Source organism: Idiotropiscis lumnitzeri, chromosome 2 (assembly GCF_059441095.1).
Source record: "Idiotropiscis lumnitzeri isolate Australia: NSW breed Sydney's pygmy pipehorse chromosome 2, RoL_Ilum_1.0, whole genome shotgun sequence".
NCBI lineage: Eukaryota > Metazoa > Chordata > Actinopteri > Syngnathiformes > Syngnathidae > Idiotropiscis > Idiotropiscis lumnitzeri.
Window position 1 is genome coordinate 16,770,309 of NC_142392.1, and position 27,150 is coordinate 16,797,458.

Below are 27,150 nucleotides of genomic sequence, written 5' to 3' on the forward strand. Positions count from 1 at the left end.
AAGTAGGAATTCCCCGAAGGCACAGGTGTGAAATGCACTGAAGTAACTTCAAAAGTAAAAGTAAAAAAATTATGATTGCTTAAGAATGTGCAAGAAAGAAAAATGTTGACAAATGTTAAAAATAATGATATTTCCCAGGAGGTATTTATTTCTTTGTTGTTTATTCATTCAATTCTATACTTATTTCAATATTTGAGTATTATTTTTCTTTCAATATGTAGTATATTTTGTCTTTGAAGTGTGGGTCCTTGCTGCCTTCCGGAGAGGCAGCCGAGCAAGGCTGGATTGGCGATGGTTCGAAAAAGATTTTATTCTCGTCACATGCTGATGTCAAAAGAAGTCTCCCCAAAAATGTGCGAGCCCCCTCTCAGACATTCCCTTCTTATAGGGAATGCCCAAATAGGACATGAATATCTAATTTTCCTTTGTTACATATGCATTCCCATCCCGCTAGTCTTCGGGATTTCCCTCCAAAAGTCCCCCAGAGGGAGAGCAGATGCGTCTCCCCTTTGATACGACCAGTCTACTCGTGACCACCTTAAATTACTTCCATACCCTGGAAGGTCACTGACCTGGCGAGAGAATTGCCCCCACCATAAACAATGCTCAGGCCTATTTTCTCTCAGGGCAGTATCTGGTTACATCGGAACTTCAGAACCAAGACTGGTCACTTCTGTGAGCTCCAGTCCCTTCATAGTTTCATAAAGAGAATTACTTCCCATATCTATATTAGGCCATTTATAAATACACAACTTTTTTTTAAATTTATTTCAATTTATATTTAAGCTTGCTTATGTAATACTACAATATTTCTTTAATTATTTTAATGTTAAATTTTATCAATATTAATTTAAACCTTTTTATTTCACTCTTGAATATTTCTGAACAAATTTGTTCATTTGAATATGTATGCAATTTAAATTATTCCATCCATCCAGCCATTTTCTGCCGCTCATCCGGGGTCGGGTAATTGAATTTATTTAATATATAAATATTTTTTATAATTCAATATTTATTTCAAGATTAGGACTCTTCTCAATTAGTTCAATATTTATAAAATGTTTCTATATTTCTTATTAATTGAATTAAGTCTGTATGTGGTTTCCAATTTCATTATATAAATAATCCAATGTATAAAAAATATAATATAGCATGAAAAAAAATATTTGGTATGTTTGACAAAATGATAGTTTTTCCAAAGTGAGATTCTGCTTAGCAACAAACCCCAAACACTTGATAGAGCTCAACCTAGAAAGTGTTTTTAGCAAGTCAGAAATTTATTCAGAAAGTGAAATATTAAATGTATGTGAGGGCATATTTGAAGAGTTTGAGTTCTGTTCAATGGACCATACATATACGAGCCAGCCAAACACAGCGAGAAAAACCAGCGCTGACTCCAGTCGCCATCAAGTTGCCAACTCCTGACATACCAAAACCTTTGAGAGAAACTGAGACGATTTGCGTTTCTCTTTCTGGTTCTTTTTATAGTTCAACTTCTAGTTCAGTTTTTCACTTTTTCACAGCGTAATGAAGGCCAGTTGAGCAAGTGGAACAAGTCATTTTATTGATGATTGTGGAAGGCACCGATTTCATAAGCACCGTTTCTTCTCACACCTTTTCCATTAAGTACGATTAAAAAGACAACTGAAAAGCATAACGTTAAAAAATGTTGTTCCAGGCAAAGGCAATTAATTTTATTTACATGTTTGATGTAAACACCAAAACAAATCATCATCACTCAGACACGTTGCTTCTTCTGACACAGATCACATTGGCTTAATGTATATAAAAGAGTTTTGCAAAATTCAATTTCATCATATTTTATAGAAAATCAAAATTTACATCTTACCACAAAGAGTCAGTTCCTTCAGTTTTTTGTTTTCTTTTTTTTAAGCTTCAAGGATCGCTGCTTTTCTCACCAGCACAATTGTGAATCTCCGCATGCTGTTTAGTGGAGAATTTTTTAGCACAAACGCTGCAACTGAATGGCTTGTCTCCACTGTGTGTTCTTGTGTGGTTTCGTAAATACGACTTTTGAGAGAACCTCTTGGCACAAACTGAGCAGGAAAAATGTTTTCCTCCACTATGTGTTCTTGTGTGTTTTGTGAAATTTGACTTATCAGAGTAACGTTTGCCACAAACTAAGCAGGAAAAAGGTTTTTCTCCACTGTGTGTTCTTGTGTGGATTGTTAAATAAAACTTTTGAGAGAAGCTTTTACCACAAACCAAGCAGGAAAATGTTTTTTCTCCAGTGTGTGTTCTTGTGTGAATTATTAAATGAGACTTTCGAGAGTAACTTTTGCCACAAACTGAGCAGGAAAAAGGGTTTTCTCCACTGTGTATTCCTGTGTGGTATTTTAAACTTGATTTTAGAGAAAAGCTTTTACCACAAACCAAGCAGGAAAATGTTTTTTCTCCAGTGTGTGTTCTTGTGTGGCTTGTTAAATTTGCTTATGAGAGAAGCATTTTCCACAAACCAAGCAGGAAAATGTTTTTTCTCCAGTGTGTGTTCTTGTGTGGCTTGTTAAATTTGCCTTATGAGAGAAGCATTTTCCACAAACTGAGCAGGAAAAAGGTTTTTCTCCAGTGTGCGTTCTTGTGTGGATTGTTAAACTTGAATTTTGAGAGAAGCTTTTACCACAAACTGAGCAGGAAAAAGGTTTTTCTCCAGTGTGTGTTCTTGTGTGCCCTTTTAAAGACAACTTTGAAGTTAATGAGTCAGTGTGACATGCCCTTTCACCTTTGGCTTGCCCATCATCATCATCATCATCATCATGAGCGTCTGATAATGTGTCCTCATTATGTGCTTGTGATGGCCCCCAGTGGTCTTCGTCAACTTCTGTTGTCATGTGATGACTTGAGCTGCTGCTTGTAGGCTCCGCCCCTCTGTCGTCCTCACTCTCATCCTTGTTTTCATCTTCAGTCTTTATAGGGAGAACGTTCACTGATGACTTGTTGATCTCCTCCTCCTCCTCCTCCTTTTTGATGTGAGTCCAGTCTGGCTCCTCTTTCACAGAACGGAGATTGTATTCACTGACGTCTGCAGGACACAAAAAGACAAATTTGGTTTGGTCAAGTCAAAGCTCAGGCGGCAACTTTGTCTTATATTGTTTCTACTGTGCTACCTTGACCTGTACCTGCCGCATACGGAGCAATGCGTGCGACCCCAACTTGGACCGGACCATGGGGGCATTTCACAAAATTACGTCCTACGATGTAAGCCTCCCTTTTGATGCCCGATTTCATTCCTGACATGGTCACAGATATCCTACGATGTAAACCTCCTTTTAGCAGCACAACAGTGATAAACGAGCATTTAAAAAGGAAGCACGTTGCGGCTGATGCCCGATTTAATTCCTGACATGGTCACAGACGTTTCTGGAAGCGAGCTGAAGTTAGCACACACAGGCTATTGTGTGCGTCTGATGGAACACCTGTTGTGGGACCCTAACATATTGATGCAGACCACTGGGGGCCATCGCAACATAGAATAGGAATCCTTCAAGTGAAATATGTTTACAAGTATCTCATTTTGCATTAAGAGATAGAACTAAATGTTCCGGGGCTTGTTGGTGGAAAAGGGCATTGTGACGGTCTCCCTTTTTAAGACCATAGTAAGCCAAAGATGCAGATGCATTCCTTGCAGCATGCGCTTCGTCACTGATGAGATCCGTGCAACCTTGGATGGATGCATTAAATGTATTTTAAATGTTTGGAAAGAGTGAAACTATGCACACGTGCACAAAACAGTGCAGGGCCACCTGAGATTCATTGACCGAGCCAGTACAAAGTTGATAAATAAGACCAATACGTACTTGATTTTTTAAAAAAAAAAAAACGTAATCCCTTGTGTTTTATCCACTAAAATTCATCAACCGCCATTGATCTTTTTGCCGCAGTGTGCACAGTTTTTGTCAAAAACGAGACAAGCCTTCATAAATGAATCACCCAGCCAAGATTGTCTTTGTCACTTGCGATGAGCAGTCCGCCAAAGAGAAAAGCTTACGCGCTCCTGTGCAGCGTTTTATTGAAGCAGAGCAAAGTATTTTAAATATGCAAACTCATAAAGAATGGAAAAACATGAACACTTTATCACACCCGTCAAGTTGGCAACTCATGACATTCCAAAACCTTTGAGAGAAACTGAGACTGCTTGCGTTTCTCTTTCTTGTTCTTTTTATTGTTCAACTTCTAGTTCTGTTTTTCACCTTTTCACAGCGTAATGAAGGCCAGTTGAGCAAGTGGAACAAGTGATTTTATTGATGATTGTGGAAGGCAACGATTTCATAAGCACCGTTTCTTCTCACACCTTTTCCATTAAATACGATTAAAAAGACAACTGAAAAACATAATGTTAAAAATTGTTGTTCCAGGCAAAGGCAATTTTTTCTATTTACATGTTTGATGTAAACACCAAAACAAATCATCGTCACTCAGACACAATGGTTCTTCTGGCACTGATCACATTGGCTTTGTGTCAATAAAAGAGCTTTGCAAAATTCAATACATCATATTTTATTCAAAATCACATTCACATCTTACCACAAAGAGTCAGTTCCTTCAGTTTTTTGTTTTATTTTTTTTAAGCTTCAAGGATCGCTGCTTTTCTCACCAGCACAATTGTGACTCTCCGCATGCTGTTTAGTGGAGAATTTTTTAGCACAAACGCTGCAACTGAATGGCTTGTCTCCACTGTGTGTTCTTGTGTGGCTTCGTAAATTAGACTTTTGAGAGAAACTCTTGCCACAAACTGAGCAGGAAAAAGGTTTTTCACCACTGTGTGTTCTTGTGTGTTGTGTTAAATTTCCCTTTTCAGAGAATCGTTTGCCACAAACTGAGCAGGAAAAAGGTTTTTCTCCAGTGTGTGTTCTTGTGTGATCTGTTAAAATTGACTTTACATTAAAGCTTTTGCCACAAACTGAGCAGGAAAAGGGTTTTTCGCCACTGTGTGTTCTTGCGTGGATTGTTAAATCAGACTTTTGATAGAAGCTTTTGCCACAAACTGAGCAAGAAAAAGTTTTTTCTCCACTGTGCATTCTTGTGTGGATTGTTAAATCAAACTTTCGAGAGAACCTCTTGCCACAAATTGAGCAAGAAAAAGGTTTTTCTCCACTGTGCATTCTTGTGTGCCTTTCTAAATGAGACTTTCGAGAGAAGCTTTTGCCACAAACCGAGCAGGACAAAGGTTTTTCTCCAGTGTGAGTTCTTGTGTGTTCTGTTAAATGTCCCTTTTGGGAGAAGCATTTTCCACAAACTGAGCAAGAAAAAGGTTTTTCACCACTGTGTGTTTTTCTGTGCCCTTTTAAAGTCAGCTTTGAAGTGAATGAGTCAGTGTGACGTGCCCTTTCACCTTTGGCTTGGCCATTATCATCATCATCATCGTCATGAGCGTGTGATAATGTGTCCTCATTATGTGCTTGTGATGGTCCCCAGTGGTCTTCATCATCTTCTGTTGACACGTGATGACTTGAGCTGCTGCTTGTAGGCTCCGCCCCTCTCTTGTCCTCACTCTCATCCTTGTTTTCATCTTCAGTCTTTATAGGGACAATGTTCACTGGTGACTTGTTGATCTGCTCCTCCTCCTCCTCCTTTTTGATGTGAGTCAGGTCTGGCTCCTCTTTCACGGAACGGAGATCGTTTTCACTGACGTCTGTAGGACACAAAAAGACAAACACACATTTGGTTTGGTCAAGTCAAAGCTCAGGCGGCGACTTTGTCTTATATTGTTTTTACCGAGCTACCTTGACTTGTGCCTGCCGCACACGGAGCAATGCGTGCGACCCCAACTTGGACCGGACCATGGGGGCATTTCACAAACTTACGTCCTACTATGTAAACCTCCTTTTAGCAGCACAACAGTGATAAACGAGCATTTAAAACGGAATCACGTTGCGGCCGATGCCCTATTTCATTCCTGACATGGTCACAGACGTTTCTGGAAGCGAGCTGAAGTTAGCACACACAGGCTATTGTGTGCGTCTGATGGAACACCTGTTGTGGGACCCTAAAATATTGATGCAGACCACTGGGGGCCATCGCAACATAATGTCATTGATAAAATAGGAATCCTTCAAGTGAAATATGTTTACAAGTATTTCATTTTGCATTAAGAGATAGAACTAAATGTTCCGGGGCTTGTTGGTGGAAAAGGGCATTGTGACGGTCTCCCTTTTTAAGCCCATAGTAAGCCAAAGATGCAGATGCATTCCTTGCAGCATGCGCTTGTTCATTGATGAGATCCGTGCAACCCTGGATGGATGCATGAAATGTATTTTAAATGTTTGGATGGGGTGAAACTACGCACACGTGCACAAGACAGTGCAGGGCCACCTGAGATTCATTGACCGAGCCAGTACAAAGTTGATAAATAAGACCAATACGTACTTGATTTAAAAAAAAAAAAAAAAAAACGTAATCCCTTGTGTTTCATCCACTAAAATTCATCAACCGCCATTGATCTTTTTGCCGCAGTGTGCACAGTTTTTGTCAAAAACGAGACAAGCCTTCATAAATGAATCACCCAGCCAAGGTTGTCTTTGTCACTAGCGAGGAGCAGTCCGCCAAAGAGAAAAGCTTTCCCGCTCCTGTGCGGCATTTTATTGAAGCGCAGCAAAGCAATTTGTATATGCAAACTCATAAAGAATGGAAAAACATGAACACTTTGACTTCATCACACCCGTTCACACGCTTCCTGTTGTTCGAACGGTTTCATCTTACAAGACATGTTTGTGTCACACTTCTGTTCAATGCGAGCTAAACGGTTTCTAGTTAAACACGGTTCGTGCATCTGTTTTTGTGGCTTCCTGCTACAGAATTGGTGATGGAAAGAACCTCTCTGACACAGCCATTTTGGTTTGAAAAAAGATTTTATTCTCGTCACATGCTGATGTCAAAAGAAGTCTCCCCAAAAAGAAAAAAGGGAAAGGTGTCCCCTCTCTCCGGCCTTCCCTTCTTATAGGGAATGGCCACACCGGACATGAATATTGAAGGTTTGTATTACGATTGCTGGCATTATTTTAAACACTTACGGGACAGAAGGTCAATTATTTAATTTAGCAGGTTCATATTTACTGGATATGTTTGACATTGATTAAACAAAAAGCATTTCTCAAATGGAAGTAGAAGTGCAGTGCATCGATAAGATTGACTGGGATTGTAGTCATGGTGTTTACTGAAGCATCCATATGTTAAATTTATATCCATCCATCCATCCATTATCTAGACCGCTTCTCCTCACTAGGGTCACGGGGGGTGCTGGAGCCTATCCCAGCTGTCTTCGGGCAGTAGGCGGGGGACACCCTGAACTGGTTGCCAGCCAATTGCAGAGCATAAATTTATATGACTTAGTTTAAATGCAAGACCTCAAAATTGCACACATAGTATTTTCATGACCCACACTCTCATTCCGAATAAACAGATTCAGTCTGCTCAGGTCAAACTGATGACAAACCAGATCTCACTACATGGACAAATACGACTAAACACATTCTCCACATAGGCCATAGAAGATTCAAACATATCAAGTTGGGCAGGGGAGGACGTCACAGGGACGCTATCAAGAACACATAATTTGATCTGGGAAAACATACACCACACAATCTGTACACTGACGAGATTACAGGGGAATGTGAGCAGGAGAGACGGAGAGACTGCCTGAGAAGGTCAGCCTTGGACCTGGAACGTGGACCGGGCCGGGGGAAGGAGAAAGGACGACCGATTCAACCTACATGACCCTTGACATAAAAAACCTCCTATAAAATGTGAGGCTGGGCTGAGATCAGCGCGACATTTTTTCGATTGTACTCGTCTGAGTACAGTTTCTCATGAGATTAAGAAAAAGCCACCCAGATATCTGTCTTTGTACTATTTCCTGAACTCCAAAAATCGAAGAAACTAAAATACCACAACTATAATCAGCTGTTGTTGAGTCTTTATTTGACCCTATTCTTCTTGAGTACAAAAAAATAACACGCATTGGAGTAAGTTTGGCTTTCAAGATTAATTTCCTAAATGTTTCTCATTTTCTCGGTGGCTAAACTCCAACAGTGGATATAAAAATACACTACATCTGTCAGCCTAGTTTAAAAACCACAATATGTAAAATGTTAAATTAACAGTTCAAAATTTATACTGGGAAAAACATGGAGTTCACCCCCCACTATTGGTTATTCTTTGGCATTTATTGTCTGCACTGATTTTATTTGGCATAAACAAATGTTCAGCAAACTGGCAAGTAAAAGGCAATATTTAAAAATAAAATGGCAATAACCTCGAACGCATTTCCCCAAACAACTTAATGTTGCGATGCATATTTTTAACGATAGAAAGTCGTTCTTGACAAAGCAAATGAGTAAGACGTGTACAAACCTGCTTCGTGTAGCACAACAGGAGGCTGCTTGTTAACTTCGCCCAGCAGTCGAAGATGTTGCTCGTTCTCTTCTTTTATCCCACAAAGTTCCTCTTTGTACTTGGGTGTCGTTCTTTCACACATTTTCAAATGATAATTCCAAAAAATCCGCCCTTGATCTCTGCTTGGCGATGAGTCATGTGCCTCTTTTCGTTAGCGGATAGCTAGCTAACAAGCTAAGCTAACTACGCCGAAAAGCATCAACGCGCGAAAATGAGATTATCGGGACACAAAGACTTAATGAATTATGTCGACGTCCTTTATAGTAGCACTGGACATCCTGTGAAAAAAATACAGTCAGTTTTACACTAAATCAGAAAAATTTAGCGGTGGTTGTTTTTATTTCGGAGTGGACGGGTCGGTGGATGTGGTCGAGGTCCTTCGGAAGCTGCGCGCTTGCTTATGACGTCATGCTTTAAGCACGTATTTTTCAAATATATTTCTTTGCCTCTGTGTTTGTTTTTACCCATGTCTGTTCTATTTTCATATATTATTCATATAATATTTTAATTTGGTTGATAATTTTTTTTTTTACAAAATAACTAAAATAACGCCACATTGGCGAGTAAACTCTGACGTCACTTCCGCCTTTGCCCCGAGAAGCCGCTGCTGCTCCAGCAGTGGGACGTTTATGTTTCTCCGAACGAACTTGCAACAATGCTGTGGTTCACTCGGGCTGCGAGATTGTATGAATATAATGTCTGCATATACTCGCAGTGCTTCTCAATTATTTCACGCCCGCCCCTACCAAGCGGAAAAAGATTCGCGCCCCCCACCACCATTTTTTTCTGTCTTTGTATATTGATGTTAGATTGTCAATAAAATATCCCTTCACTAAGCTAAATTGAAAAGAAATATAATTTTGAGAACTATTATAGTGAGGATCTCGAAACTCAGTACTCTATTGTGCAAATATTGATGAGATGATAAATATTTACTCATACGTTTTTTGTAAAAAAAAAAAAACTTTATTAATATTAGCAAACCAAACACAGTTATTAATACGTACATAATATAGAAAAGACAAAAAGAATAGCCAGGGGGATTTTAAACAAAAATTCTTTGTAAATAACCAGAAGGAACAGCTTTAGTGTGTTTACGATTCGGTTTTTTTCACGGTTACTGTAATGTTCCGTCTTCTGTCTTAAGAAGTCACGCAGGTAGTGATGGGTCCAGCGACACTGAGACGTCGATGCGCGCGCCGAGCTTCCAGGGCAAACCCCGTGTCGGTGCGCGTACCGCTTTAAGAAAGTCACGTGACCACTACCGGAATCGTGTCGACACGGCGGTCGCGCGCCAAACCGTGTTCATAGGGACGCGCATCTGTCAACAGGATGGACGCTCAAAACAAGCATCGAGTTATTGGCGCATTACTTTGCGTTAAATATCCACAAGATGGAAGACGTCACTGTTGATGCGCACTCAGAGGTGCAGCGCTATATGTCAGCAGGACACGTTGCACGTACGGAAGACTCGCTCTTATACTGGAAGTCCATGGAGGCAACGTTCCCTCACCTATTTATATTAGCCACACAGGCGTTGTGCACACCGGCCTCTTCAGTGCCTTGTGAGAGGATCTTCTCAAAGGCGGGGGAAATTGCCTCAAAAAAAAGAAATTGACTGAATAACAAAACGCTGGAGAAACTAATTTTTTTAATAAAAATCTTTAATTACAATGAGTACATTGTCATTCACAACACTTTTATTTGGGCATTCAGACAGATGTTCTCTTAATTTATCAACTGCGTCTCAAATATCAAAGATTTTTTTTATGAAATTGCATGTATGTAAAAATAATGTGAAAGGAAATGCCTAATCAGAATCAGAAATCCCTTTGTCATTGTACTCAAGTGTGCAACGAGATTCGAGAGCTCCTCTCTCCAGTGCAATACAACAATAATTCAGTTAAATATATAAATTAGATAAGAGAATAATTAGTGCGATGGAAAGTAATACGAAATAGGATATATAAAAACACATCACGTCGCTAATCAATGGAATTGGATAAAATTAGTTTGACAGATCAGTGTCAGATGACCCTGTCAAATGTTTCCTGCAAGTCCACCAGGTGTCAGTATTCAGCAACACAGTGTCAACACAGTGTCAATACATTGTGTCACTGTGTCGAAACGATACAGGATGCCTCATCTACCCATCACTACACGCAGGTAACGTGACGCTGCTGGCTTGTGTCTCTTTATTTATTGACTTGCATTCTCGTCTTTGTGCGTACACACTTGTTCGTCTGGTAACCAAAACACACATCAGGCAATACTGCCAACTAGTGGCCAATGATATAACTGCTATCATTACATCTCCCTTTCAAACGTTAAACAATGCCTGTGCCTTTTTTTCATTATTATTATTTATTATTATTATTTTGATAATTTTGTTTTGTTATCAATTATTTTCACTTCTTATCAATATCCACACATTTTTATGCCAACAAGCAGCTCTACAACCGTTTTCGCAACAAAAACACAACATTAAACATTTTCAATCAGCCTGTCCGGTTGTCGTCTAACTCTTGTTGATCTTCGAAGAGGTTCAGTAATCCCAGAAATTGCTGGTGGTTGAGGTCTGTGCTCCTTCGATGTATCCGCCTGCTTTGCAGCCTCAGCCGCATCAGAAGATTTCTTACAGTTCCCGGGAACCTTCAGAAGACTCCTCCAGTTCCCCCTCACTCTTTGTCCATGCTTTGTTTCCACAATGTAAGATCTCGGTCCGGCTTCGATCAGGACAGTCACTTTTCTGTCCCAACAATTAGGTCCATCGATCCTTACAGTGTCTTTCTCAGAAAGAGGTTCCAGATGTTTTGTAGCTCTGTCATATGCAATTTTCGGTTTGAGTTTGAGCATTCTCTTCTTTTCAATCCAAATGTTGTTGTCATGTCCTTGTGGTATTTGTGGAAGCGTGGTGCGAAGCTTACGGCACATGAGTAGGTCAGCAGGCGAAGAAGCTCCCCACTCCAGAGGTGCAGCTCTGTAACTCAATAGGGCAAGGTAAGGATCAGACTTATCATCCTTGGCCTTCCTTAGCAGTCTCTTGATGATTTGCACTCCCTTCTCAGCCTGGCCATTTGCCTGTGGGTATAAAGGGCTTGAAGTGAATCCATATTGCTTTGCAAACTGTTGAAATTCTCCACAGTCAAATTGCGGACCGTTGTCACTCACAACACACTGCGGAATTCCTTGTCTTGCAAAGAACCCTTTCATGTGCACAATAATGGACTGTGCAGTGGTGCTGGTGAGTTGGGCAATCTCAGGATAGTTAGAGTAATAGTCAATGTTCATAACACAAACTTGTACGTACCCACGATGCTCCCAAAGGCAAAAGATGTATGCAGATTGTGCTCGATTGGACTTCATTATCATCACATTTCTCTCTTATTGGTGATCTATTATTATACTTCCTGCTTCCGCGACATCCGATTTGATGACGTCATTTCCGGGTACGAACTACGCTGCTTCATAACGAAACTAAAGTTGCGTTGTACAAAAAACATTTAGAAAAATATTTAACGTTACACTTCACAGTAATTTGAATGCAATAACAGGATTTAAATGAACAACAAATTGAAAACAGAAAAGCAATACTTTTCTAGCCACTCAAAAGGTAAACAGTTTGCACGCTAGTATTATGCAAAAACATTAACAGTAGGGACCCATATTGCTATTATTAAGGTTATTTCGTTAGAACAGGGGTGTCAAACTCATTTTTGTGGACGGGCCACATCGTAGTTGTGGTTTCCCTCAGAGGGCCGGTATGACTGTGAACCCATATAAATTGAATGGAAAGCCAGTTTTGAAATCAGAAGCTCCTAAGTAATTGTTCAACAATTTTTCCATTTGTTTTAAAAGGGGAGGACTGCTAACAAATAAATGGCAATATCTCATATCTCAGTGTTGTTAAAAGTGAAGAAAATATGCCAGAAACAGGAAGTTGATGCAGATGATTTGCCCTTTGCGGGCCACATAAAATGAGGTTGCGGGCCAGATCTGGCCCCCGGGCCTTGAGTTTGACATGTGCGTTTGAGTTAATTGTATGTACCTTGTTGCTTTTCATGTGCAGAATGTCACCGTGAGGGACATCTCTTGACCGCAAGAAACGTTCCAAGTCACCCTCTAAGATTATTGCCGCATCTGACGTACTGTCGTCTCTCAAACAGCCGCGCATCAGAGGCTAGGCTAGCCAAACTGACCCGGAAGTACATAAACACGTATTAAAAAAATAAATAAACGAACATTCACTATCTTTGCAAGGGAAAGCAAAGATTTTGCGAGGGAATGCAAAGTTGTTTTTTTTTCTTCCATGTCCCCTAAGGGGCTCCGGAATTTCCGAACGCCGTCAGAGGAAAAGGAGAAATAAAAAAGGAAAATCTGGATATCAGTCTGAATCGTGGCCTTTTTGCTGGACTACACTCCTGCCATTCCAAAAACTTTGAGAGAAACTGAGACTACTTGCGTTTCTCTTTCTTGTTCTTTTTATAGTTCAACTTCTAGTTCTGTTTTTCACCTTTTCACACAGCGTAATGAAGGCCAGTTGAGCAAGTGGAACAAGTGATTTTATTGATGATTGTGGAAGGCAACGATTTCATAAGCACCGTTTCTTCTCACACCGTTTCCATTAGGTACGATTAAAAAGACAACTGAAAAGCATAACGTTAACAAATGTTGTTCTAGGCAAAGGCAATTAATTTCATTTATAATGATTGATGTTAACACACAAAAAAACTCATCATCACTCAGAGACAATGGTTATTCTGGCACTGATCACATTGGCTTTGTGTCAAGAAAAGATCTTTGCAAAATTCAATTTCATCATATTTTATTGAAAATCACATTCACGTCTTACCACAAAGAGTCGGTTCCTTCAGTTTTTTTTGTCATTTTTTAAGCTTCAAGCATCGCTGCTTTTTTCACCAACACAATTGTGTCTCTCAGTACTATGTTTAGTGGAGAATTCTTTAGCACAAACGCTGCAACTGAATGGCTTGTCTCGACTGTGTGTTCTTGTATGGCTCGTTAAATGCGACTTTTGAGAGAAACTCTTGCCACAAACTGAGCATGAAAAAGGTTTTTCTCCACTATGTGTTCTTATGTGTTTTGTCAAATTTGACTTATCAGAGAAACTTTTGCCACAAACTAAGCAGGAAAAAGGTTTTTCTCCATTGTGTGTTCTTGTGTGATATGTTAAACTTAACTTTTGAGAGAAACTTTTTCCGCAAACTGAGCAGGAAAAAGGATTTTCTCCACTGTGTATTCTTCTATGTTTTGTTAAAGTTGATTTTAGAGAGAATCCTTTGCCACAAACTGAGCAGGCGAAGGTTTTTTCTCCACAGTGCGTTCTTATATGTTCTGTTAAACTTGACTTTTGAGAGAAGCATTTTCCACAAACTGAGCAGGAAAAATGTTTTTCTCCAGTGTGTATTTTTATGTGACTTGTTAAATTTGACTTTACAGAAAAGCTTTTGCCACAAACTGAGCAGGAAAAGTTTTTTTCTCCAGTGTGTGTTTTTATGTGACTTGTTAAATTTGACTTTCCAGAAAAGCTTTTGCCACAAACTGAGCAGGAAAAAGGTTTTTCTCCACTGTGAGTTCTTGTGTGGCTTGTTAACGTTGACTTTACAGAGAAGCATTTTCCACAAACTGAGCAGGAAAAAGGTTTTTCTCCACTGTGCGTTCTTGTGTGGATTGTTAAACTTGAATTTTGAGAGAAGCTTTTACCACAAACTGAGCAGGAAAAAGGTTTTTCTCCAGTGTGTAATCGTGTATGTGTTTTTAAATTTGACTTTAAAGAAAAGCTTTTGCTACAAACTGAGCAGCGAAAAGATGCTTCTCCACTGTGTGTTCTTGTGTGAATTGTCAAATGAAACTTTCGAGAGAAAATTTTGCCACAAATTGAGCAAAATAGAGGTTTTTCTTTACCGTGGTTTCTTGTGTGCCGTTTTAAAGACAACTTTGAGGTTAATGAGTCAGTGTGACATGCCCTTTCAGTTTTGGCTTGCCCATCATCATCATCATCGTCATGAGCGTGTGATAATGTGTCCTCATTATGTACTTGTGATGGTCCCCAGTGGTCTTCATCACCTTCTGTTGTCACGTGATGACTTGAGCTGCAGCTTGGAGGCCCCGCCCCTCTTTTGTCCTCATTCTCATCCTTTTTTTCATCTTCAGTCTTTATCGGGTCAAAGTTCACTGGTGACTGGTTAATCTCCTCCTCCTCCTTTTTGATGTGAGTCAAGTCTGGCTCCTCTTTCACAGAACAGAAATATTTTTCACTAACGTCTGCAGGACACAAAAAGATGAACACAGATTTGGTTTGGTCAATTCATTCTGATTCAGATCAACCCACTCGTGTACAAACCTGCTTTGAGTGGCACAGCACGAGGCTGGTTGCAAACTTCGTCCAGCAGTAGAAGATGTTGCTCGCTCTCTTCTTTTATTGCACAAAGGTCCTCTTTGCACTTGGGTGTCGTTCTCGCACACATTTTCAAATGATAATTCCAAAAAATCCGCACTTGATCTCTGCTTGGCGATGAGTCATGTGCCTCTTTTCGTTAGCGGCTAGCTAGCTAACAAGCTAAGCTAACTACGCCGAAAAGCATCAACGCGCGAAGATGAGGTTATCGGGACACAAAGACTTAATGAATTATGTCGAAGTCCTTTAGAGTAGCACTGGACATCCTGTGTGAAAATTACAGTCAGTTCCACACTAAATCAGAAGAATTTAGCGGTGGGTGTTTTTGTTCCGGTGTGGACGGGTCGGTGGATGTGGTCGAAGACCTTCGGAAGCTGCGCGCTTGCTTATGACGTCATGCTTTAAGCGCGTATTTTCCAAATATATTTCTTTGCCTCTGTGTTTGTTTCTACCCCTGGCCATTCCATTTTAATATTCCTCTTATCAATGACATGATGTTGTGATGGCCCCCAGTGGTCTGCATCAATATGTTCGGGTCCCACAACAGGTGTTCCATCAGACGCACACGATTGTGTGTGCTAACTTCAGCTCGCTTCCAGAAACGTCTGTGACTAATTCAGGAATGAAATCGGGCATCAGCCGCAACGTGCTTCCTATTTAAATGCTCGTTTATCACAGTTGTGCTGCTAAAGCAGGGATGTCCAAACTTTTTGCAAAGGGGGCCGGATTTGATGTTGTAAAATGTGGGAGGGCCGACCTCGGCTGACATTAACTACATAAAGAACAATATATTCAAACACATTTTAGCAAGTGATTCTGTGTTTCACATTTGCTTTTTTATTTTCATTTAAACCATCAAACATGTATTTTGGTTCATTTGAAACATGAGCATTGCTCCGTGTGCGGCAGGCACAAGTCATGTAGAAACAATATAAGACAAAGTCGCCGCCTGAGGTTTGACTTGACCAAACCAAATTTGTCTTTTTGTGTCCTGCAGACGTCAGTGAAAACGATCTCCGTTCTGTAAAAGAGGAGCCAGACTTGACTCACATCAAAAAGGAGGAGGAGGAGGTCAACAAGTCACCACTGAACGTTGTCCCTATAAAGAGTGAAGCTGCAAACAAGGATGAGAGTGAGGACAACAGAGGGGCGGAGCCTCCAAGCAGCAGTTCAAGTTATCACGTGACAACAGAAGGTGACGAAGACCACTGGGCGCCATCACAAGCACATAATGAGGACACATTATCACGCTCTCCTGATGATGATGATGGGCAAGCCAAAGGTGAAAGGGCATGTCACACTGACTCATTAACTTCAAAGCTGTCTTTAAAACCGCACACAAGAACGCACAGTGGAGAAACCCCCTTTTCTTGCTCAGTTTGTGGTAAAAGCTTCTCCCAAAAGTCGCATTTAACAAGTCACACAAGAACACACAGTGGTGAAAAACCTTTTTCTTGCACAGTTTGCAGTAAAAGCTTTTCTCTAAAGTCACGATTAACAATGCACACAAGGACACACAGTGGAGAAAAACCTTTTTCCTGCTTGGTTTGCGGTAAATGTTTCTCTCGAAAGTCTGATTTAATAAATCACACAAGAACGCACACTGGAGAAAAACCTTTTTCATGCTCCGTTTGTGGAAAATGCTTCTCTGACATCTCGGCTTTAACAAAACATAGGAAAACACACAGTGGTGAAAAACGTTTTTCCTGCTTAGTTTGTGGCAAGAGTTTCTCTCAAAAGTCGCATTTACGAATCCACACAAGTACACACGGTGGAGAAAAACCTTTTTCCTGCTCAGTTTGTGGCATGAGTTTCGTTGAAAAGTCAAATTTAAAAAGGCACACAAGAACACACAGTGGAGAAAAACCTTTTTCCTGCTCAGTTTGTGCCAAGAGGTTCTTTCGAAAGTCGCATTTACGAAGCCACACAAGAACGCACAGTGGAGAAAAACCTTTTTCATGCTCCGTTTGTGGAAAATGCTTCTCTGACAACTCGGCTTTAACAAAACATAGAAAAACACACAGTGGTGAAAAATGTTTTTCCTGCTTAGTTTGTGGCAAGAGTTTCTCTCAAAAGTCGCATCTACGAATCCACACAAGTACACACGGTGGAGAAAAACCTTTTTCCTGCTCGGTTTGCGGTAAAAGCTTCTCTGAAAAGTCATATTTAGGAATCCACACAAGAACACACACTGGAGAAAAACCTTTTTCCTGCTCAGTTTGTGGCATGAGTTTCGTTGAAAAGTCAAATTTAAAAAGGCACACAAGTACACACGGTGGAGAAAAACCTTTTTCCTGCTCGTTTTGCGGTAAAAGCTTCTCTGAAAAGTCATATTTAGGAATCCACACAAGAACACACACTGGAGAAAAACCTTTTTCCTGCTCAGTTTGTGGCATGAGTTTCGTTGAAAAGTCAAATTTAAAAAGGCACACAAGAACACACAGTGGAGAAAAACCTTTTTCCTGCTCAGTTTGTGCCAAAAGGTTCTCTCGAAAGTCGCATTTACGAAGCCACACAAGAACGCACAGTGGGGAAAAACCTTTTTCATGCTCCGTTTGTGGAAAATGCTTCTCTGACAACTCTGCTTTAACAAAACATAGAAAAACACACAGTGGTGAAAAACGTTTTTCCTGCTTAGTTTGTGGCAAGAGTTTCTCTCAAAAGCCGCATTTAACAAACCACACAAGAAAGCACAATGGAGAAAAACCCTTTTCCTGCTCTGCTTGTGGAAAATGCTTCTCTCAAAAGGGAAATTTAAAAAGCCACACAAGAACACACACTGGAGAAAAACCTTTTTCCTGCTCAGTTTGTGCCAAGAGTTTCTCTCAAAAGTCGCATTTACGAAGCCACACAAGAACACACAGTGGAGACAAGCCATTCAGTTGCAGCGTTTGTGCTCAAACATTCTCCACTAAACATAGTGCTGAGAGACACAATTGTGCTGGTGAGAATTGCAGCGATCGTTCAAGCTTAAAAAAAAGACAAAAAAGACTGAAGGAACTGACTCTTTGTGGTAAGATGTAAATGTGATTTTGAATAAAATATGATGTATTGAATTTTGCAAAGCTTTTTTATTGACATTAAGCCAATGTGATCAGTGCCAGAAGAACCATTGTGTCTGAGTGATGTTTTTTTTTTTGTGTTAACATCAAACATGAAATTAATTGCATTTGCCTAGAGCAACATTTGTTAACGTTATGCTTTTCAGTCGTCTTTTTAATCGTACCTAATGGAAAAGGTGTGAGAAGAAACGGTGCTTATGAAATCGGTGCCTTCCACTATCAATAAAATTACTTGTTCCACTTGCTCAACTGGCCTTCATTACGCTGTGTGAAAAGGTGAAAAACAGATCTAGAAGTTGAACTCGAAAAAGAACAAGAAAGAGAAACGCAAGCAGTCTCAGTTTCTCTCAAAGGTTTTGGAATGTCAGGAGTTGGCAGCTTGATGGCGACTGGAGTCAGCGCTGGTTTTCTCGCTTTGTTAGGCTGGCTCGTATATGTATGGTCCATTGAACAAAACTCAAACTCTTCAAATATCCCCTCAGATGCATTTAATAATTACTGTCAGGTTCAATCACCTAAGCATTCACTGAACAAAGGCTAAATGAATGGAAGGAAGACAAGAGTTGATCTTTTACTCGCGAGGAGAACGAACGGAGGTGTGCTCAGTTACATCTCCAACTTCGTTCTGGAGCACACTCCGCCGAGCCCTCTATTTTATTAGGGAAGTCCCTAACAATACAACGTATTTGCACTAAGGGATGAAGGGGGGAGCACCAGCAGGAATATGTAAACATCTCAGACACAAGAGGAAAGACAGACATCAATGGCAGTCATCCACTGATTGAAAAGGCAGATATGCCTTTTAGTGCTCTGGTACTAAAGTCTCAGTCCTTTTGTTTCAGAGGTGTGTCTCGGCACACCTCTTTTGATGTTGCAGACGTTGATCCAGTCCTCAGGCATCCGCTTCTCTGTGAAGTCTTCTCATCCATATGGTCAAACATAGGTCACGCTGTGGAACAATTCTTTTGCAATACTAATAGAGTAAAATATGGGATAAAATATATCTTCAACCGAACAGTTTTCTTGGGTTTTACCCAATTTTAAAATTATTTGCATGTGATCTGTTAATGGGGCATATTGATGATGAACTTCTTTTACAAATTGAAGAATAGATGATGATATTAAAAATAAATCTATTCTAGATTTCAGTGTTGCATTTCTATTACACCAAGTGAATTCCACCACATTGGGGTTAAAAAAATCGCCAAGCATCAGTCAGGGAGAGATTAGAGCAAAGTAATGACAAGAAGGTTATTTGTTGATCTCTGGGATAATCTAGGAGGATATCGATCCTTTGTGTCGTCTGGGCACTCGTTAAAATCTCCACAAATAATGGTGACAGCTCCTTGGTATTTTTTGTTGAGGTCCTTTAATTTTGAATTTATTAATTCAAATAATATTTTATTAAGACTGTGAGAGTTAAATCCGTATATGCAAATGATGAATTTAGCGTTGTCTTGTTTAACTATCAACAGAATCCATCTACCATCACTAGCAGATATTGTCTCAAGAACCTCTCCCTTGAATTTATGCAAGAAAATCAAGACCCCTGCAGAATGATTAGTGCCGTGGCTAAAATAAGATAGATTCCCCCATTGTGTTTTCCAAAAATTAACGTCTGACTCGCCAGAATGTGTTTCCTGAAGCAAAATTAAGTCAGCTTCTGATTTTTTACAAAACAAAAAAATTGCCTTACGCTTAGTAATATCCCTCAGACCTTTAACATTTAAGGACACAACATTAAGAGACTTAAACAAATGATCCATGAAAACAGAGTAGAACACTTGAAATTTTGAAATACCAGACAAGAAATGCGCTTTTAGAAAATAAAGATCTGAAGAGGTGGCGATTAACAACCATTTAAATTATCTAAGCATTTAGTAAAAGAACATGTTGCTCTCACAGCACAATCGTGAGTTAAACAAATTTGAAGAATAAAGGATCTAAAGTATGTGTAGACTATTTAGGAGTGATGGGTAGTTGAGGCATCCTGTATCGTTTTGACACAGTGACACACTGTATTGACACTGTGTTGACACTGTGTTGCTGAATACTGACACCTGGTGGACTTGCAGGAAAAATTTGACCGGGTCATCAGACTCTGATCTGTCAAACTAATTTTATCCAATTCCATTGATTAGGCATTTGCATTCACATTATTTTTACATATACATACTTTCATTAAAAAAATCGTTGATATTCGAGACGCAGTTGATAAATTAAGTGAAAATCTGTCTAAATGCCGAAGTAAAAGTGTTGTGAATGACAATGGACTCATTGGAATTAAAGATTTTTATTAAAAAAAATTAGTTTCTCCAGCGTTTGGTTATTCAGTCTATTTATATCTTTTTTTTTTAGGCAATTTCCCCCGCCTTTGAGCAGATCCTCCCACAAGGCACTGAAGAGGCCGGTGTGCACAACGTATAAGAGCGGGTCTTCCGTACGTGCAACGTGTCCTGCTGACGTATAGCGCTGCACCTCTGAGTGCGCATCAACAGTGACGTCTTCCATCTTGCGGATATTTAATGCAAAGTAACGTGCCAATAACTCGATGCTTGTTTTGAGCGTCCATCCTGTTGACAGATGCGCTTCCTTATGAACACAGTTTGGCGCGCGACCGCTGTGTCGACACGATTCTGGTAGTGGTCACGTGACTTTCTCAAAGCAGTACGCGCACAGACACGGGGTTTGCCCTGGAAGCTCGGCGCGCGCATCGACGCCTCGGTGTCGCTGGACCCATCACTACTATTTAGGGATTGAAGATGTCAGACAGTTGTAGGACGAGTGATTAGTGCAACAAAGTATAGGAATGGTTTGTAGAAAAAAAAGAGTTTCGTAATAATAAATAAATATATAAAAAGAAAATAAATAAATGAATAATAATTAAATAAAATGTGTATATTAATATATATAAATAAGTAAGACAGAAGATATATAAAAAAAACAACAAACAAACACAAACACACATACACGCACACAGACACACTGACAGACCCCAGTCAGTGCGGCTTGGTCAGAACACCTCCAATGTCATCACCCTCAGCACGGGCTCCCCCCAAGGTTGTGTCCTGAGCCCCCTGCTGTTCACCCTGATGACACACGACTGCGTCCCTAGGTCAGCCACAAACCACATCGTGAAGTTTGCGGACGACACAACAGTGGTGGGCCTCATCAGGGACGACAACGACCTGGCCTACAGAGAGGAGGTGGAGCAGTTGGTGGGCTGGTGCAGAGTCAACAGCCTGGTCCTGAATGTTGACAAAACTAAAGAGATCATTGTCGACTTCAGGAAAAACCAGCCCAACCATGCCCCACTTCTCATCAACAACAAGGCTGTGGAGGTGGTCAGCAGCACCAAGTTCCTAGGGGTGCACATCACAGACAAACTCACCTGGTCTGTGAACACTGCATCACTGGTGAAGAGGGCACAGCAGCGCCTGTACTTGCTGCGGAGGATGAGGAGAGCCCACCTGCCCCCACCCACCCTCATCACATTCTACAGAAGCACCATAGAGAGCATCCTGACTAACTGTATCTCTGTGTGGTGTGGAGGCTGCAGTGCCTCCGACTGGAGTAGTGTGAGGAGGGTGGTGAGGACAGCAGAGAAAATCGTCGAGACTTCTCTCCCCTCCATTCAGGACATTGGCCAGAAGCGCTGCCTATCCCGAGCCAAAAACATCATTAGGGACCCCTCTCAACCCCATCATGGACTGTTCACTCTGCTAGCCTCTGGGAAGAGGTACTGCAGTGTGCGGTGCAGGACCACCAGGTTCTGCAACAGCTTTGTCCCCCTAGCCATTAGACTGTTAAACGGTCAATCACACACATAGCAAGCCTACCCAGCTGTTACCCCCCCACTTGCGTGTTTCACTCTACAAACTTTCTATTTTTTTGCACTGTTGTACATAAAATCCCTTTTCTATATTCCAACTCAATACTACATATTTTATCTGTATATTTATGGAACCTGTGCGGGTCAGATGTATCGACATTTCGTTCTGTATACATGTGTACAAGAATGACAATAAAGTATATCAAATCAAATCAAATCAAATCAAGGCACCGATTTCATAAGCACAGTTTCTTCTCACACCTTTTCCATTAAGTACGATTAAAAAGACAGCTGAAAAGCATAATGTTAAAAAATTTTATTCCAGGCAAAGGCAATAAATTTTATTTACATGTTTGATGTAAACACACAAAAAAAAAAAATCATCATCACTCAGACACAACGGTTCTTCTGGCAATGATCACATTGGCTTAGTGTCATTAAAAGAGCTTTGCAAAATTCAATTCATCATATTTCATTCAAAATCACATTTACATCTTACCACAAAGAGTCGGTTCCTTCAGTTTTTTTAAGCTTCAAGCATCGCTGCTTTTATCACCAACACAATTGTGTCTCTCAGCAATATGTTTAGTGGAGAATTTTTTAGCACAAACGCTGCAACTGAATGGCTTGTCTCCACTGTGTGTTCTTGTATGGCGTCGTAAATACGACTTTTGAGAGAACCTCTTGCCACAAACTGAGCATGAAAAAGGTTTTTCTCCACTGTGTGTTCTTGTGTGTTCTGTAAAACTTGACTTTTGAGAGAAGCATTTTCCACAAACTTGAGCAAGAAAAACGTTTTTCTCCACTGTGTGTTCTTGTGTGTTCTGTTAAACTTGACTTTTGAGAGAAGCATTTTCCACAAACTGAGCAAGAAAAACGTTTTTCTCCACTGTGCATTCTTGTGTGGATTGTTAAATCAAACTTTTGAGAGAAGCTTTTGCCACAAACTGAGCAAGAAAAAGGTTTTTCTCCACTGTGTGTTCTTGCGTGCCTTGTTAATTGTGCCTTTTGACAGAAGCTTTTGCCACAAACTGAGCAAGAAAAAGGTTTTTCTCCACTGTGTATTGTTGTGTGTTTTATTAAATATGACTTGAAAGAAAAGCTTTTGCCACAAACTGAGCAAGAAAAAGGTTTTTCTCCACTGTGTATTGTTGTGTGTTTTATTAAATATGACTTGAAAGAAAAGCTTTTGCCACAAACTGAGCAAGAAAAAGGTTTTTCTACACTGTGCGTTCTTGTGTGCCTTACGAAATGAGACTTTTGAGAGAAGCTTTTGCCACAAACCGAGCAGGAAAAAGGTTTTTCACCACTGTGTGTTTTTCTGTGCCCTTTTAAAGACAGCTTTGAAGTGAATGAGTCAGTGTGACATGCCCTTTCACCTTTGGCTTGCCCATCATCATCATCATCATCACCATCATCGTCATGAGCGTCTGCTAATGTGTCCTCATTATGTGCTTGTGATGGTCCCCAGTGGTCTTCATCAACTTCTGTTGTCACGTGATGACTTGAGCTGCTGCTTGTAGGCTCCGCCCATCTGTTGTCCTCACTCTCATCCTTGTTTTCATATTCAGTCTTTATAGGGACAACGTTCACTGGTGACTTGTTGATCTCCTCCTCCTCCTCCTTTTTGATGTGAGTCAAGTCTGGCTCCTCTTTCACAGAACGGAGATCATTTTGTCTGACGTCTGCAGGACACAAAAAGACAAATTTGGTTTGGTCAAGTCAAAGCTCAGGCGGCGACTTTGTCTTATATTGTTTCTACCGTGCTACCTTGACTTGTGCCTGCCGCATACGGAGCAATGTGTGCAACCCCAACTTGGACCGGACCATGGGGGCATTTCACAAAATTACGTCCTACGATGTAAACCTCCCTTTAGCAGCACAGCTGTGATAAACGAGCATTTAAAAAGGAAGCACGTTGCGGCTGATGCCCGATTTCATTCTGGACAAAGTCACAGACGTTTCTGGAAGCGAGCTGAAGTTAGCACACACAGGCTTTTGTGTGCGTCTGATGGAACACCTGTTGTGGGACCCAAACATATTGATGCAGACCACTGGGGGCCATCGCAACATAATGTCATTGATAAAATAGGAATCCTTCAAGTGAAATATGTTTACAAGTATTTCATTTTGCATTTAGAGATAGTTTCATCGTGGGTACTTTTTGCTTTAATGATAATCTGAATACCTAAAAGAAATAAAGGGGCCCTGGCATCATAGTCGCTATTTATTGCATGATTTGCGTTTGTTTTGTTTTTTTTGTTTGTTTTTTTTTTTTTGCCCAAAATGATATTTAGCCTGCTAGTACGTTCCAACATTCCCCTTTTTACTTTTTTATAAAATTTCTGTTTCTAAATATATTTTAAAACAAAATTAACGTTTGAAGAGTCAAAATCCCGACAGATAAATGAAGCAACAACACTTTCACTCTGACTTTTATGTTGACATATTTGAATAATGACTGTATATTTTAAAGTTATCCAATATGTATTCAAATTCGACGAAGATACACCAAAATATTATGAGTTCACTGAATTATTTTGTAACCGCAATGATGTATAACAGCCATAGGGTGTCAGTAATGAGTAACAACGTAAACAAGACCTCCCACTGTTCCGTCATCATTGTCATTTCGATAAATTACCAGGAACTACGAGTTGTGGGGGAGATGGAAACCACCTGAGCCACAGGAACTTTATTACCAGGAACTAAATGTTCCTGGACTTGTTGGAGGAAAAGGGGGTTGTGACGTTTTCCCTTTTTAAGCCTATAGTAAGCCAAAGATGCAGATGCATTCCTTGCAGCATGCACTTGTTCACTGATGAGATCCGTGCAACCCTGGATGGATGCATTAAATGTATTTTAAATGTTTGGATGGGGTGAAACTATGCACACGTGCACAAAACAGTGCAGAGCCACCGGAGGTTCATTGACTCTCACCTGACCAAGACAGTACAAAGTGCATAAATAAAAAAGACTGATACGTACTTCATTTTTAAAAAGAAAAACTTACTTCCGTAAGGAATTGCTTTAACAACATTTAAAAACCGGAATAAGTAAAATGTTAAATAATCAGTTCAAATTTTATACTGGGAAAAACATGGAGTTCACCCCCCACTCTTGGTTATTCATTGGCAGATATTTTCTGCACTGATTTCATTTGGCATAAATAAATGTTCCGCAGACCTGCAACTAAAAGACAATATTTAAAAATAAAACGGCAATAACCTTGAACGCATTTGCCCAAACAACTTAATGTTGTGATGCGTATTTTTAACGATAGAAAGTCGTTTTTTACAAAGCAAATGAGAGTAAGACGTGTACAAACCTGCTTTGTGTAGCACAAGATGAGGCTGGTTCCAACCTTCGCCCAGCAGTTGAAGATGTTGCTCGTTCTCTTCTTTTATTCCACAAAGTTCCTCTTTGTACTTGGGTGTCGTTCTTTCACACATTTTCAAATGATAATTCCAAAAAATCCGCACTTGATCCCTGCTTGGCGATGAGTCATGTGCCTCTTTTCGTTAGCGGCTAGCTAGCTAACAAGCTAAGCTAACTACGCCGAAAAGCATCAACGCGCGAAGATGAGGTTTCCGGGACTTAATGAATTATGTCGTAGTCCTTTAGAGTAGCACTGGACATCCTTTGAGAAAATTACAGTCAGTTCCACACGAAATCAGAAGAATTTAGCGGTGGGTGTTTTTGTTCCGGTGTGGAGGAGTCGGTGGATCTGGTCGAGGTCCTTCGGAAGCTGCGCGCTAGGTAATGACGTCATGCTTTAAGCACGTATTTTTCAAATATATTTCTTTGACTCTGTGTTTGTTTTACCCCTGGCTGTTCTATTTTAATATATATTTTATATAATATTTTAATTGGGTCGATAATTTTTTTTTGCAAAATAACTAAATTAACGCCACATTGGCGAGTCATCTCCCGCGTCACTTCCGCCTCTGTCCCGAGAAGCCGCTGCTGCTCCAGCAGTGGGACGTTCAAGTTTCTCCGACCGAACTTGCAACAATGCTGTGGTTCAATCGGGCTGCAAGATTGTATGAATATAATGTCTGCATATACTAGCAGTGCTTCTCAATTATTTCACGCCCGCCCCTTCCAAGAAGAAAAAGATTCGCGCCCCCCCACCACCATTTTTTTCTGTCTTTGTATATTGATGTTAGATTTCAATAAAATATCCCTTAATTAAGCTAAATTGATAAGAAATACAATTTCGAGAACGATTATCGCAAGCATCTCGAAACTCAGTACTCTGTTGTCCAAATATTGATGAGATGATAAATATTTACTAATATTTGTTTATGTGAAAAAAACTTTATTAACATTAACAAACCAAACACAGTTATTAATACGTACAAAATATAGAAAAGACAAAAAGAAGAGCCAGGGCGATTTTAAACAAAACATCTATATAAATTACAAAGCAACAGCTTTAGTATGTATACGCGACATTTTTATTTTTTTTTAATTTATGGTTACGATGTGGCAGTCGGAATGAACACACACAAATATCAAGCTGCACAATATGTATCAGCAGCCATGTCTGATGTGTCAAATTGGCTAGAACGTTCTCATTTACATCTTAATGTATCAAAGACTGTCTGTATGTTCTTTTCAATTCGGAGGTGTGCTGATACAAATCCTCACGTATATGTGCAAGGAACGAAAATTGAGGTTGTACAAGAGTTTAAATATCTAGGAATCATGTTGGACTCGCAGTTACAGATTAGGCAACAAATAGAAAGATTAATGAATCACATGAAACTTAATCTCTCTAACTTTAGATATATTAGGAATAATTTAACTCTCGATTCATCCAAACTATTTTTAAATGCCATAATAATGTCACATATGACTTATTGTCTAACTAGTTGGGCAATGGCATGTAAAACCACACTTAAGCCTGTTGAAATTGCATACAAACAGTCCTTGAAAATCTTGGATAAAAACCCGAACACATACCACCACTGTCAATTTCTGAAGAAATATGAACTCCTGAGATGGGAAAACATACAAAAATATTCTGATTGTATTCTTGTGTACAAAATTCTCAATGGTTTGGCTCCACCTCCACTAAATAAATATGTGCAGAGTCTAGAGGTGACTGTACAGTTCCATTCAGAAAAAGTACCTTTGGCCAGTCAGTGTTCTCATACAGAGCATCTCACACCTGGAACACAATACCAAATGCCGTACGAGACTTACCCACTCTCACTTCCTTTGGTAAACACCTAAAAACCTGGCTTCTAGAGAATCAAGTCTGTAATCATATTTCTTCTCAGTTTACATACAGTTACATACATACATACATCTAATCTCGTTGCACACTCGAGTACAATGACAATAAAGGGATTTCTATTCTATTCTATTACCATTGAGTAGGAAACCCTCTGTTTGTAATTTATGTTTGTGAATATGTGTAC

The 27,150-nt window shown here is 40.0% G+C and overlaps 3 protein-coding genes across 3 annotated transcripts in view; 2 read left to right on the forward strand and 1 right to left on the reverse strand.

The window, feature by feature from the left end:
- Positions 1–5,282, reverse strand: part of LOC148341836 (uncharacterized) — a gene marked incomplete at its 5' end in the record, with an annotated part of 30,433 nt that extends 25,151 nt beyond the window's left edge. Inside the window, one exon of the mRNA XM_088283885.1 lies at positions 4,694–5,282. Within this exon, the coding sequence (XP_088140011.1) occupies positions 4,694–5,282 (589 nt within the window). The remainder of the gene's footprint in view (positions 1–4,693) is intronic.
- LOC148341826 (uncharacterized) overlaps positions 1–27,150 on the forward strand; it is a 447,376-nt gene that overhangs the window by 372,837 nt on the left and 47,389 nt on the right. The window lies entirely within an intron of this gene.
- Positions 11,633–17,851, forward strand: LOC148341837 (uncharacterized). The gene is made up of 2 exons (XM_088283896.1): positions 11,633–11,653; positions 16,232–17,851. Exons 1-2 carry the CDS (start codon positions 11,633–11,635, stop codon positions 17,849–17,851), a joined length of 1,641 nt encoding a protein of 546 aa, XP_088140022.1.